At 26.4% G+C, this 13,642-nt stretch overlaps 3 protein-coding genes across 3 annotated transcripts; 1 reads left to right on the top strand and 2 right to left on the bottom strand.

The window, feature by feature from the left end:
* Positions 1 to 2,914: 2,914 nt before the first annotated feature.
* On the bottom strand, positions 2,915 to 4,796 carry OCT59_024748 (uncharacterized protein; the record flags this gene model as incomplete). The annotated part of the gene is made up of 6 exons (XM_066133690.1): positions 2,915 to 2,946; positions 3,032 to 3,061; positions 3,235 to 3,390; positions 3,456 to 3,662; positions 3,924 to 4,133; positions 4,244 to 4,796. The coding sequence occupies 6 exons, from the start codon at positions 4,794 to 4,796 to the stop codon at positions 2,915 to 2,917; spliced, it is 1,188 nt and encodes a 395-aa protein (XP_065991645.1).
* A 1,591-nt stretch (positions 4,797 to 6,387) lies between these two features.
* OCT59_024747 (uncharacterized protein) lies at positions 6,388 to 7,565 on the top strand (the record flags this gene model as incomplete). The annotated part of the gene is made up of 1 exon (XM_025315279.2): positions 6,388 to 7,565. One exon carries the CDS (start codon positions 6,388 to 6,390, stop codon positions 7,003 to 7,005), a length of 618 nt encoding a protein of 205 aa, XP_025183189.1. The 3' UTR covers positions 7,006 to 7,565.
* Positions 7,566 to 9,431: 1,866 nt separating this feature from the next.
* OCT59_024746 (uncharacterized protein) lies at positions 9,432 to 10,955 on the bottom strand (the record flags this gene model as incomplete). Its single annotated transcript, XM_025331743.2, has 1 exon — positions 9,432 to 10,955. The coding sequence occupies one exon, from the start codon at positions 10,953 to 10,955 to the stop codon at positions 9,432 to 9,434; it is 1,524 nt and encodes a 507-aa protein (XP_025183190.1).
* Positions 10,956 to 13,642: the final 2,687 nt, after the last annotated feature.

Genomic DNA, 13,642 nt, shown 5'->3' with positions numbered 1-13,642 from the left:
GGTTAGCATTCCTACAAAAAAGAAAGCAAACTCCAGAATGTCTGAACTACATAAAAGAAAAGAATTATGAAGCATCTGATGAAAAAGAAACCAAAACAACAAAATAAATCCAAAACTGACCTACAAAAAAAGAAGACTCTGAAGCAACAAAACTGAAACAACCTACAAAAAGAAAAGAATCTGAACCCAACTTACAAAAAAAAAAGAAATTTGAACTGACCTGAAAAAAGAAAAAATCCTGAACCATCCTACAAAAAGGAAAGGACTCCCAAACTGATCTACAAAAAAGAAAAAAGAAAACTGAATCTTCTCACAAAAAAAAAATCTGCTGGCCTATGAAATAAAAAAGGGATAAATATAAATAAAAAAGAAACTAAGGGGAATAAAGAATAAATCAAAAAAAAATATTTTTTTAAAAAGAAGGGTAACGAAGTTAGGAAAGTTAAAAAAATTTTTTTTTAAAGGGAGGACGTCAAAGTTAGAAAAATAAAAAATTTTTATAAAGAGGAAATAGAAATAGAAAGAAGAAAATTTTTTTTAAAAAAAAAAGAAGAGTGGGAATAAAAGAATAAAATCAAAAAAATTTTTTTTAAGGGAGTGACGAAAAAAAATTTTCTTTTAAAGGAGAGTGACGAAAAAAAAGCTTTTTTAAAGTGAGGTACGAAAAAAAAAAAATTTTTTTTTTAAAAGGGAGGTGACGAAGAAAGAAGAAAATTTTAGAAAAAATAACAAAAATAAGACAAGAGAAAAGAGAAAGGAAAGGAAAGACAGAAAGAAAGATCGGAAGATCAAACTCATCAAAGTAAGGGTTATATAAAAAACAAAAAACGTATTATGTTATGATGGATTTTGTAAGTTTAAAAATGCCGTATACATTCCGCATGATTAATTTTTTCCGTATACATTAGTTTTTTTAAAAAATGTTCAAAAATGAATTTGCTTATTAAATATATGGAATTTGTATACGGAATCTATTTTTTTTTTTTTTTTCTGGTTAACAAACGAACTTTATTAATTGATCAAAGAAATTACAATTATGTCTTTAGTTTGATAACAGTTATAGTAAATAAAAAAAAACTATCTAAACAATAATACTAAACTAAATATCTAGAATGAAATAATAAATTAAATCACCCCCAACAAACCAGATTAAATGAAAATATAGAACTGTATAATAAAAAAAAACTCACCCTATCGGGCAAACAAATAGAAATTTAAAATAAAAACAAAAATTAAACGTAATCTGGCTCACAAAAATTGTAAAATCCAACGGCTTTTTATTAAAATAAATCCCAGCAAGTAAACCCTCAGCCCTTCCATATAGCGGAGTGGTCAACTCATCAAGCCTATTTTTATATTTGGAATCGTAACTCTTCATTGATTTCTTTTTTGCTTCGCTAATTTGAAAAGCTTTTTCTTTTTTAATTTGTACCTCACATCTATCCTCCCAAATCTTAAAGGTTTCATCGTATACGTAATCTAAAAATAAAACGCTTAACGCTATTCTATCATCCGCCTTCACTTTATTATTGATTAAAAATCTCGTAATATCTAATGGAAATATTCCTTTAATAATATCTATAAACGTCAAATTATTCACATCCTCTCTCAATAGACCATAAGTTTCCTCTCGAAATAATTGAAACAATTCTTCTTTTATAATTACATAATTCAATTTTAAAATTTCATTGAAAAAAAATTCATAAGCATTTTTTATAATCGACATCATTTTCTTTTTTTGAGATTTACATCTCCAAACATGATTAAAGGTCTCTTTCTTTTTTTCACATCGGGGACATTTCCAATCTTTAAATAAATCAAATAAAGATTTTTTACAATGTTCAATCGTAGGGATCTCCTCTATTAACCGTCACATTTTTTTACGACGTCTTTTAGATGTCCATAAACTAGTTTCTAAAGCGGTTTCTTTTTCTTTTAAATATGTAAATGTAACTTGCCAATCTACTTGACTCTTCCTATATTTCGCGTTTCGATTTAAATTTAAAAATTGTTCAAAATTCCTTATATCTGTATATTGCCGAATAAAATGTCGAAGTCTTTTTTCTATCATAATATTATTCCAAGTAATAATATAATTAACTTCGTCGAGATGACTATAGTTTATATTAATTGAATAAACCCTACTAAGATCTCCGTATTTTTCTTTAATTTTCCCATCTAACAAATTATGATATTTGTATATGGAATCTATAGAAACGTACATAAAATGTATACAAAATGTATCCTTTCCATATACATATTTCTTATAGGGATTATATCAAATCTTTATATTCTATACCAGTATACTAGTGTTGTGTCAGTTCTTTACGCTTAAATTTATTGAGCAATTTATGTGGTTAGGTAGCAGAAGGTTTATTAGTGTATAATTAGACAATGTATTAAACAATATATCAAAATTATCCGATCAGATGTGTTGTATAGCGCTGTACGTCGGCATATGGGAGGTGGTCAGTAGAAAAGGGGGAAATCCAAATTTTGGTCAAAATTTTTTTTATTAGTTTACTTTGCCAATCATGGTCATGGGAACAAAATTAGCTTAATAACCAAAAATCTTAAAATTTTTAAATTTCCCCCTTTTCTACTGACCGCCTCCCATATACTTCCAAACACGAATAAAGGATTTCACTTGATAAAAATTATCACTTTATAACTTTAAAATAAAAACTTTTTTTATTCCCTTTCTTTACTATAAATTTAACATATCTACTATGTATAATATGACTAACATGTTCAATACGTTGATCATAACCAACATGTTAATTAGGTTTGACATGTTCGGCATATTAATTATGTCCGACATGTTAATCATGTTAAACATTTGCAACATCGATCAATTTCGGAGTGGCACATGATGATCACATGACACTAGCACCTTATAAATTTGTTTAGTCAATTAACTTTTTTCTCTTTTTTCTTGATTAATATCTACAAAAAAAAATAATTAATTAAAAAAAAAATAATAATTTAAAATATGAAAAATTATAAACATTAAATAAAAAATGTAAATTACCTAAAATGGTACTAGAAATCTTACAATTTTCTATAAAAGTTATTAATATAAAAATGTATTAATAAAAGGGTTCTGCTATTCATTTACTATATAGCGGCAAATGATTATTTATCACCATAGTTATTTAGTTAATTAAATAATACATTATACCTAGTACTAATACTAACTCCTAAAATTAATAAAAAAAAACAAGTAATACTTACCTAAACTTTCACTTAATATTGTTTCTTTATAATCATCTTTCTCATTTATTGTAAATTTAAAACTTAATTCTTCTTGATTTAAAATTTCATTCAACTTTACAGAATAATCAAATTTTCTACTTGTATAGCAAGTTAATGGATGATATGATTTATTCTCTATAATAGTAATAATCGATTAATGATTAAATTTAATTAATATAAGAAAAAAAAATCTTATTTACCTGGTATTGCTGGTACTGCTGGTACTGACTTTCTTTCTTCATCCTTCATTAGCATTATAAATTTAGTAGATAACACGTCAAATATTTCTGCTAATTCATCTGCAGTTGGTCTTTTATTGGGATCAGTATTCCAACATCTTTTCATTAATTCTTCATAATCAGGTTCTGTTCCTTCTATAATTTCTGGTCTTAATCCTCTACAAATATCTAAGGAAAGATTAAAATCATCCTGTCTATTATTAAAAGCAGGAACACCAGATGTAAATTCCCACATAATAACACCAAGACTATAAATATCAGCAGCTTTTGTATACGGTTTTCCACGTAAAACTTCTGGAGCAATATATGGAAGTACTCCAGAAATCACATTATAATCAATAGATTGATCCGCAGGTTTACTTAATCCAAAATCGCTTATATAAGCAGTAAATATATCTTTAAAAAGTATATTTCCACTATGTAAATCACCGTGAACTAGATCACATTTATGCAAAGCGGAAAGTGAACTTGCTATCTCGTATATATTATAATATTTATCATTTTGATTCCATTTTTTTATCATAAGTATAGATCTTAAATTACCCATTGGCATTTCTTGTAAAACAATTATATAATTTGATGTATTTGGATCTTTAGTTATTCCATAAATTTTCACAAAATTTGAATAATTATTTATAGCTGAATATAAAAATTTTAAATGATTTTTCAACTAAAAATGGTATATATATATTTATATTAATAAAAAAAAAAATGCCATTTAAAAAATTAAAAATTAAAAAAATAATTACCTCGCTCATTTAGGAAATCTTCGTGAATATTCGAAGAATCGTTTAAACTCTTAAGTATTACACGAATTCCATTTTTTTGAGTAATTCTATTCCAATTTTCCTTTTCATAATTCCAACAATCAATACTTCCATCTAACCAATCAGCCCCATAAATAATACTAAATCCTCCTCGAGTAATATATTGTATATTTATAAAATGATCATAATTAATCCATTCTATAACTTCGTTATTATTTCTTGCATTTAATTGAGCTTCTTGTATAAATTTATCTATATGCATATTTTCACTTCTCCAATTATTGAATTCTTTTTGAAAAAATTTAGAATTACAATTTAAACACCAATTTTCTTCAGTCTGTGGTTTATTACAATTAAAACAAACCCCGAATTCTTTATTAGCTATATCTTTTTCGTAATAATTATCAAGCTTAATGTTTTCTGAAGATTCTTTTTTATAATGAATTTTATTCAACAAATTATGTTCTAGAGATTCTCTTTCAAGAATCTTATGATCATTATTATCTTTAAAATTATTTTTAATATTTTTTTGCATACTAAACTTTTCTTTTTTTTTCCTTTTTTATGTTTTTATACAGATAAAACTCTTACATTGTACTGATTTTAAAGTAACTACATAAAGACTTTTTAACAATGGCTTTGTGTCATTCATTGTTAAAAAAGGGATCGATGCAATTAACTTTGTATTATTAATTCAATTTTACGCCTTTTATAACTGATAACAATACTTAAAATTATAAAATGGAAGTAAATGTGCATGTATTAAAAGACCTATTATCTAACTATAAATAATAAATATTATTATATAACCCGTATTTATACACCATAAAAGAAACATGTGTTTATTATAAAAAATTTATCAAACTCCATATGGGGACGCCCGTAGCAAAAGGGGGAATGGGATAATTCCGTAATTTTAAAAAAAATCGCAATTTAAATCACATGATAAATTTGGCAGATCATCACTTAATTGTGAAATAAATTGACTTTCAGACCTTTTTTTTTTATCTAAAACTAAATTTTACAGGCAATTTACTAAGAGTATTGATTTTCTTTTAATAAGTTTATGTTGCTTGTTAATTCTATAAAAGTAAAATGCAAATAATAAGAAAATTTCAAAATTAAACTTTTTTACTAATATATTATTAATAAAAAACCATATTTTCTTAATAATTAGACTAATAGACATATAATTATAATAAAATCTCAAATTTGAATTTTTTGGCCTATCCCCCCCTTTTGCTACGGGCGTCCCCATATGTCAAGGATCCATATGAAAATCTTTGATATACCTAAATCGATATTTATTTATATAGTTGGAAAAGCATAATTTTATCGTTTTTAATGTATTTATATATCAAATACCGAGTATGCTAAGGTCTTATTATAGTTTAAATTAAGCAAATTTTACTAATTCAACAACTATGACATAATTATTAATATTATTTGCTTAATTTAGACTACGAGCATCATAATGAAAAAAAACAGAAAAAAATAAAAACAAAAATAAAAATGAAAAGAGTTAATATAATCGAAATTTATATACTGTCGCGAAAATCTTAAAAAGGTATTTACATTGTGAAGGCTACTCTTTCCACATGATCAGGATAGGTTAACGTGACCTGTGATGTGCATCCGCTTATCTTGTCTTGTGTAACATTTAACTTAGATTTTTAATAATTATTTTACATAAAGAAAAGATCAACCGCCACATCGATCACGTGTCCGAGCTGTCGGGTTTGAAGCAGGTTTACGAATTCAAAGAAAAAAATTTGGATTTACACGTTGATCTTCACATGTATGGCTGAAGATCTTGAATTAAATTGATAATTGCAAGTTTTTATTGTTAAGGGATTCCCACCCACTTCTTTTAAATATTTTTGATATATGGAGTCCGTTAATATTGAAAATACTTTCGAAATTTACATGCAGGAACTGGAAAAGTTCCAGAAAAAACATCCTAAAGCATTTAAAGCTACTTTCTTTTGTCCTTCCAGAGTCTTCATTCTCTCTTCTTTCATCTAAAGAACGAAAAGAAAACCAACCTCAAGTTTTGGGCTACCTCAATACATCAATTAGATTAGATGCAATGTGCAATAAAGGAGCTTACAGTATAATTTGCAAAAATGCATGCTACAAATAGTAATCTATTTGGTGCATATGCTAATATTTTAATTTCTCTGGCATTGGGCGAAATTTCTCATGAAGACGAATTTTTTATCCAACAATGTAAAAAAATGCCTTTTTCAACCCCGAAGATTATCAAAAGAGAGGATAACCAACTTGACGAAGGACTACTTGATCTGTTTCAGTTTGAAGATGTAATATTGGTACTTGAGCCTGGTACATATACAACTATGGTGTTGATGGAAATGGATAACAGAAACATCGTTATCATTGGAATTGGTAAAGTGACAATAAAGAATTCTGACATCAATGTATTCCGAGGTAGTGATAGTAATCTTGTACTATATAATATTTATGTTGAATGTACTCGAGGATACTCACTATATATGGAAACCTCTCAGGTTTTTGTAGACAACTGCTGGTTCATCAAATGTTTTGGACCGGTTCCGCCTATTTGTATTGATGGTCGTAAAGCAAAACTATTCATGAACAAATGTGTTGTTGCCAATATAAAAAATGCTGGCGGTATTTTAGCTGATATTGATAGCATAGCTTATATTAAAGATTGTAAATTATACAATATTGGAGTAACTGATGTTAAATATATATTTAAGTAGTGTATTTTCTTGTTTGGACGGTTGCGAGTTTACAATTCATTATGATTTAAGATCATAAATCTCCTTTTAAGTAAATCCATTTGTAAATCATAATCATGGTTTTAGTTTATTTTGTGTTGGTTAATTGTCTTTTTAATAATTATTAAATATTTAAATTGTTTATGATTATTATTCATATTAGTAAAATGATGGTGCTTTTGTTGTTATCATTATGAACCGAAATTACAGTATATCTCTAGTTTTCTCAGATATTATGCATATTTATCTTTTTCATGCCATTTGATCATTATTTTTTGTTAAATTTGATTTGATATGCTTTTTTTAATAAATCACCAATCCAAATAACTTAGTGAAAAAAATTTAATTTGATGCACTTTAAAAAGTATAATTTTAAGTGAAATTTGTTGATTTAAATATTTTTTCTGGCTGTTTAGAAATTAAAGCTATTTATATTAATGATTTAGCGTTTGAGTGTAGAATGAAATTCGGAATTAACAGTTAATGAATTGTGAAAAAATAATTATCAATAAAAATTGATTAATTTTTTAGAAGTATTTTCGAAAAAAATTTAATATTATGAAAATACTACAAATTTTTATTAATTAATTATAAAATTTCTTATCAAATTATACTACGTCAATCTTAAACTTATAACCAACTTAGGTTATAATAATCTATTATTAAATCAACAATTTCTTAATTAATTAATTATAAAATATTGTAAAAATATCATTTTTTTTTTTGATTTTTATGAATTTGAAAACCAAACTATTTATCCAGCGTTCAATTTAATTGAAAAAATATTAATCATCTTTCTATCATCGTTAGTCAATTTTCCTATGTTATATAGATTTTTTTTTTAAAAAAATAATTTCAGTTTTAGGAAAAAAAATTAAACCTATTAAAACGAGAAAAGAATGAGAAAAAAATTTTTCAGTTAAAAAAAAAAAACTAAACCGAAACGATTAAGTTAAAATTTTATTAACTGAATTAAATTAGTTGATTGGAATATAGTTTTTGACCATAAGTAGCTCAGGCGGAGGTATGTCACGGGGTTTAATTATATGGCATGGGATTTTTATACGGAGACTAAATGACTAATCCAAACGTCAGGACAAATTTTTTTAGTTATATAGATTATAAAGATTACCTTAAGATTATTGAAAAACTTCAGGTGAAATATTTGGTAATTTAATATGTGTCAAAGTTCCATCATTTTTTCTTTTGTTAGTCGACAAAATTCTTTGTAAATATGAAGAACGATAATATAAAATAATTATAAAATATTTTTACATGAAGGTCATTACCAACTTCAATAGTTATATCATAATATTCTTCATCATTTAAAACTTCAAGTAAAATTTGGGGTAATTTAGATAAAAAAAGTTTATCATCAGCCATTATAATTAATTCGCGAAAGAAGAATTCGCGAAAGAAAATTTACATTAATATAAATTAGTAAAATTCAACGCGCAGTGCAATTTTTTAAAGATGGTTTATCTCAACAACTAGTATAACAATATTTTTCATGCAAATTCCTTTAATTCTAAAATATAGCAATGTTCCACGTCGGGTCTAAGTCTTTGTACGTTCCTCATTGCCAAATATTGTTAGAAATTTAGTTTATACACAGAAATAATATGTCTTTAATACAATAGATCATAGATTGAATTATTTCATAGAAATATTTTAATATTTGAAGTGATATTTCAAAGAAACAATTATTCGTCTAATAATTAGAATTACATATAAGTTTTACTCATATTTCATAAAAGAAAATATATTATTGGCGCTACATTAGTATCGCACAACAGCAAGAAATCCTGTCGCAATGAATATAAAGATAGTTAGCGTGAAGATTATAATTGCTAAAGCTTAAATGCCTCGAGACATTTTGAATACAAATAACATACATAGAAAATAAAGAAAAGATAAAAAATGCGCCTCACAAACTTTAAATATAAATTTAAATAGTTGATCGACTCTTAAAAACTTTGTATTCTCCATATATCACTTGGAATCAAAAGTGGACTTACTTAAAGGAAAGCTTTATTTTGTCTACCTTAAATATATTTAGTATTTAATCAACATTAATGATCGTGATTAGATTTCTGTTAATAATATTGAAAAGAACAAATTATATTTTGAAAGTTGCCTTGTAAATTCGTTTTATTATGATATAAATGTTGTAATTATTATATCAAATTTCACATGACGCTAAATTGGCAAAAATTATTAGTTTCGTCTACGGGTGATGATAATAAATGATAAAATGAATTACAAACAAAAGAGTTAATTATAACTTTATTTTTAAATGTATAAAAATATTATAATAAAAGTAATATAAACAAGTATATCTTGTAATAAACTTTTAAATTATCGTACATTTGTACGTATGTTCAAAAAACATAAAAAATAGATGAAATTCAATCCATTATCAACACATCGTGTTTGGAAGCGGAATCACAGCCTGGTGTAATATTCCACATTTCTTTGCACTTCACGCAAAATTCCGTACATCCTTGGGAATTTAATTCGATCGCAGCTTCATCACATATTGTGCATCTTTCATGTGCTTGACATCCGAGCTTTCCCTCTTCTTGTTTACAACATCCATATCCAGTTGCACAACCAGTTTCTATCCATTCTTTTTTACAATTATCACATTTTTCAATACAGCCTATTTCATTTATTTCTTCAATCAATTTTTTACACCTTTTACATGAGATATTTTTTGCCTCATAACAACACTTATTTCTTTCGGAGCAAATGACAAGGAAGGCTACTGAAGGACCTGAAAGAAGATAAGTAGAAGTTACAGTACTAGGTGCCATTCTGGGAACGGCCAATGTCGTCACTAATGGCGCTACTGTTTGTAATAAATTTGATGCTGCTTGAGGTGCGTGTGAAATTATTTGTGACATAAATGATGGTTGTAATTCTGGTTGTAACTCTGGTGCTGCATTTGTTTGATTATTAAATAATTTGCACGATTCAATAATTTTTTCTGCTATTTCACTTGAAACTTGAGACACAGGAATCTCAATTTGATCGCCATCGAATATACTTTCAAAAAGCTTTTTTATTGAGTTTTCATCAGGTTCATGAACAAGAAACTTACTTCCCGAATGAAAATGAACAATTTCTTCAGGATGAAAATATTCGATTTTTATAGAATGTTTAAAAAATGATTTGGTATGACATTGTGTGATGAAAAGCCTTGGATCCCCAATTACATTGCATTTTTTACATATTCCTTGTTTAAAGCGTATTGTTATTGGACTAAAATTTGAAATCAAATGTTGAACTTTTGATTTTATTTCATCCTGACGATAACAATTAAATTCGAAACGAGTTTTAGAATCCATTTTAACCCAACGTGCATTTTCTTCTGTGATACCTTCAGTGTCATAGATCCAACATGGAAAGTGTTTAACGAAGAAAGAATCTTCATTAAATTCGTAATGTTGTTTATTAGAAAAAGCCCAACAAGCATTCCTTGCAGCAGATTTTGGTCCATCAACTAATTTGCGCAAATTTAAATTGCCCTTTGTTATAATCAAGACACTTTTCCATAAATCTATTGGGTTACATTCATCAGTATATTCGACAAGACGTTGAATAAAATTAGCCTCACGTTGTAAGTGACTTGTCTCTCTTTCACTCTCAGAACAAAACCATAATATTGTATTGATATTAAAGATATTATTTTGTCCATATCTTTGAAATAAACACATCATATCATGAAATAATTCTTCATCTGTTTTACCAGATGAATCACCAAATCCACAAGTATCAATATATAAATATTTATCTGTTTCATAATATACTGCTATTTTAGTTGCAGATTCAATACCACTTGAACCCTTAACATTTGCTTCACAAAGCAAATGAGCCATTGTTGTCTTGCCAAGGCCTGTTGAGCCAAAAGCGAGAATAATTTTCTTCATTTTTTAAGAATAATTTTTTTAAAAGATTTTATTTTCTTATAATCTAAAAACCAAATGAAATATTCGTTTTGTATATTCTCAATGAATAATCAATAAAATTTTTCGTCACTTTCATGAACAATTAAACATTCTAGGAAAAACCTTTTCTCCGATATTTTGTTGTGTAAATGAGTGTATAATAAACCTATATTAAGCCAATGATAGTCGTACAGCATTAATATTTTGTTGAATAAACCTATTTTAAGCATTCCACGGTTCTGGTGTCCGGGTCTGACAAAGATCAGCTCAGAGTAGTGCTTCGACCCGGATGAAAACCGTCATCCGGATTACACAAAAAAAAAATCCGGATTATATCCGGATTGACCCGGATTTTGAATCCGGATCAGATAATCCGGATAGAAACCGGAAACCGGATTGGATTTACAAATGATCGGCAATAATTCTGGCCAGAATTCATAACGCCGGCCAGAATTACAAATTGTGTAACATTAAATTTTCATGCCAGCCGATAAAAAATTTTTTGCCCGGTGGCTAAACTATTTCCCGGTGTCACGTGATGTTAATTTCGGCCAGAATTACAAATTTGGCCAAAATTATCCAAGACCACGAAATTTACATAATTCCAATTTCATTAAATACTTTTCTTTAAAACAATTTCATATTATTTCAGCATTGTCTCAGAATATTGTTTAACATTTCTTTGTAAATTAACTAATTATGAAATTTTAAACAAGATATTTTTATATACAGCTAAAGATTACTATAAATAGATGTGTTGGGTTAGTAAGGCAATTTTTTAAGGATTTGTTTCTTCTTTCAAAAATTAAAGAATCATTTGAATCAAATTATATAACACTAGTTTTAATTTTTAAAAAAAGTTGTTATAATTATATAAATTTATAATATTGAACAATTTTTCATTTAAAACAATAATTATTATTTTGTTGTAACAAAAATAATATAAAGTTTTTTTTCTTTTGAACGTTTGAATGTGAAATCTAAAATTATTTGTTATTTGTTAATGTATAAATTTAAATAAACAAATCTGATACAAACTTCAATAAATAAATTATAATTGAAAAATCTTCTTAAACTTACTGTATTAAAAAGTTTAATATAACAAATATAAATTTAATAAATTTTAATAAAAAAATTGGTATTAGGCGCAAAAATAATTAGCCATAATATAATTTAGATATAGATCTTTATGGATCAGCAAAATCATTATTAATTAAAAAAAAAAATAATAAAAATTTCATCCGGATTCCGGGTCAAACCGGATATTTTTCATCCGGTTTATAATCCGGATGAAACCCGTGAAAATCCGGATATCCGAAAAAAAAAAATCCGGATCAATCCGGATTGATCCGGATACGGGTCGAGGCACTAGCTCAGAGTCTGAAAAAATGCTATCCGATGCTGAAAAAGATCAGCACCGAGCTGACATTGCCCGGCAACATATTTTGTCAATCACATGGTTAGCGTAGTTTTAAAAAATTTTTGGTAGAGATATTTTTTTTTTTAATATATGCAAAGCTTTTTTTTTTGATAAGAATTTCTTTGGAAATTTTTTGATAAAAAAATTTCGTTGGGAATTTTTTTATTGATAGGGAATTTCTTTTAATAGCGGAGCTTGTTTTTTGATAGAAATTTCATTGGAGAATTTTTTTATAATAGGGAAATTTCTTTTTTTTGATAGTTAATCTCGTTAGAGTTTTAGAATTTCTTTTGAGAATTTATTTATATTTTTTGGTAGATTTCATTGGAGCATCTTTTTAATAAGGGGTTTTTTGAGAGAATTTCATTGAAGAATTTTTCTTTAATAGGGAGTTTTTTTCGATAAATAATTTCGTTGAGAATTTGTTTTCTTTTGATGGAAATTCCATTTTTAATAGGAAAGATTTTTGTTTTGATAGATCATTTCGTTAGAAAATTTTTTCTTTAATAGGGGATATATATGTTGTGCCTCAGATCGATTCTTGCCTCAGATTGAAGCTCACGCACCTCAGTTTGAGATTGTCATCTGACGCACCTCAATTGCTAATAAAAATGAGCTATAATTAAACATCAAAATTTCCAATTTTAATGTATTTTTAAGTACTAAGTAAACTTATTTATCATTATTTTAAGTATACAATCCTAAAATTTCAGATTAATTAGAATCATGCTCATTAAATCTTTTCATTTGAAAAATGACTTAAAATTTAATGATTTTTCAGATAAAATACAAGTATAAACTTCAATATGAATCAGATTTACATAAAGATTTCAGGAAACATGTAACTCATTATGGCGCACAAGTTTGTTTATGTTACAAAAAGTGGTTTAATTAATGAGAAAAAAAGTTTACTTATAACAGACTTTATTGAATGATTCAAATGAGGTGCGTCAGGTGACAATCTCAATGTGAGGTGCGTGAGCTTCAATCTGAGGCATGAATCGATCTGAGGCACAACATATATAAACATTAAATAATATGCTACAATAAAATTAAAACTCACTCTCTACATTATTAATAATTTTGTTAATAAAGAATTCAATTAATTAAATGAATCATATATAAATATTATATAAATATATAATAAATAACCTACCTCCTATATTATTAAATAGTTTTAAAATAAAAAGTTGTTATTTTAAATTATATAAACATACAATAACAAAATTAAGTAAATAACTTACCCCCT

Source organism: Rhizophagus irregularis, chromosome 5, assembly GCF_026210795.1.
Source record: "Rhizophagus irregularis chromosome 5, complete sequence".
Taxonomy (NCBI): Eukaryota; Fungi; Glomeromycota; class Glomeromycetes; order Glomerales; family Glomeraceae; genus Rhizophagus; species Rhizophagus irregularis.
This window is presented reverse-complemented; position numbering and strand designations above follow the sequence as displayed.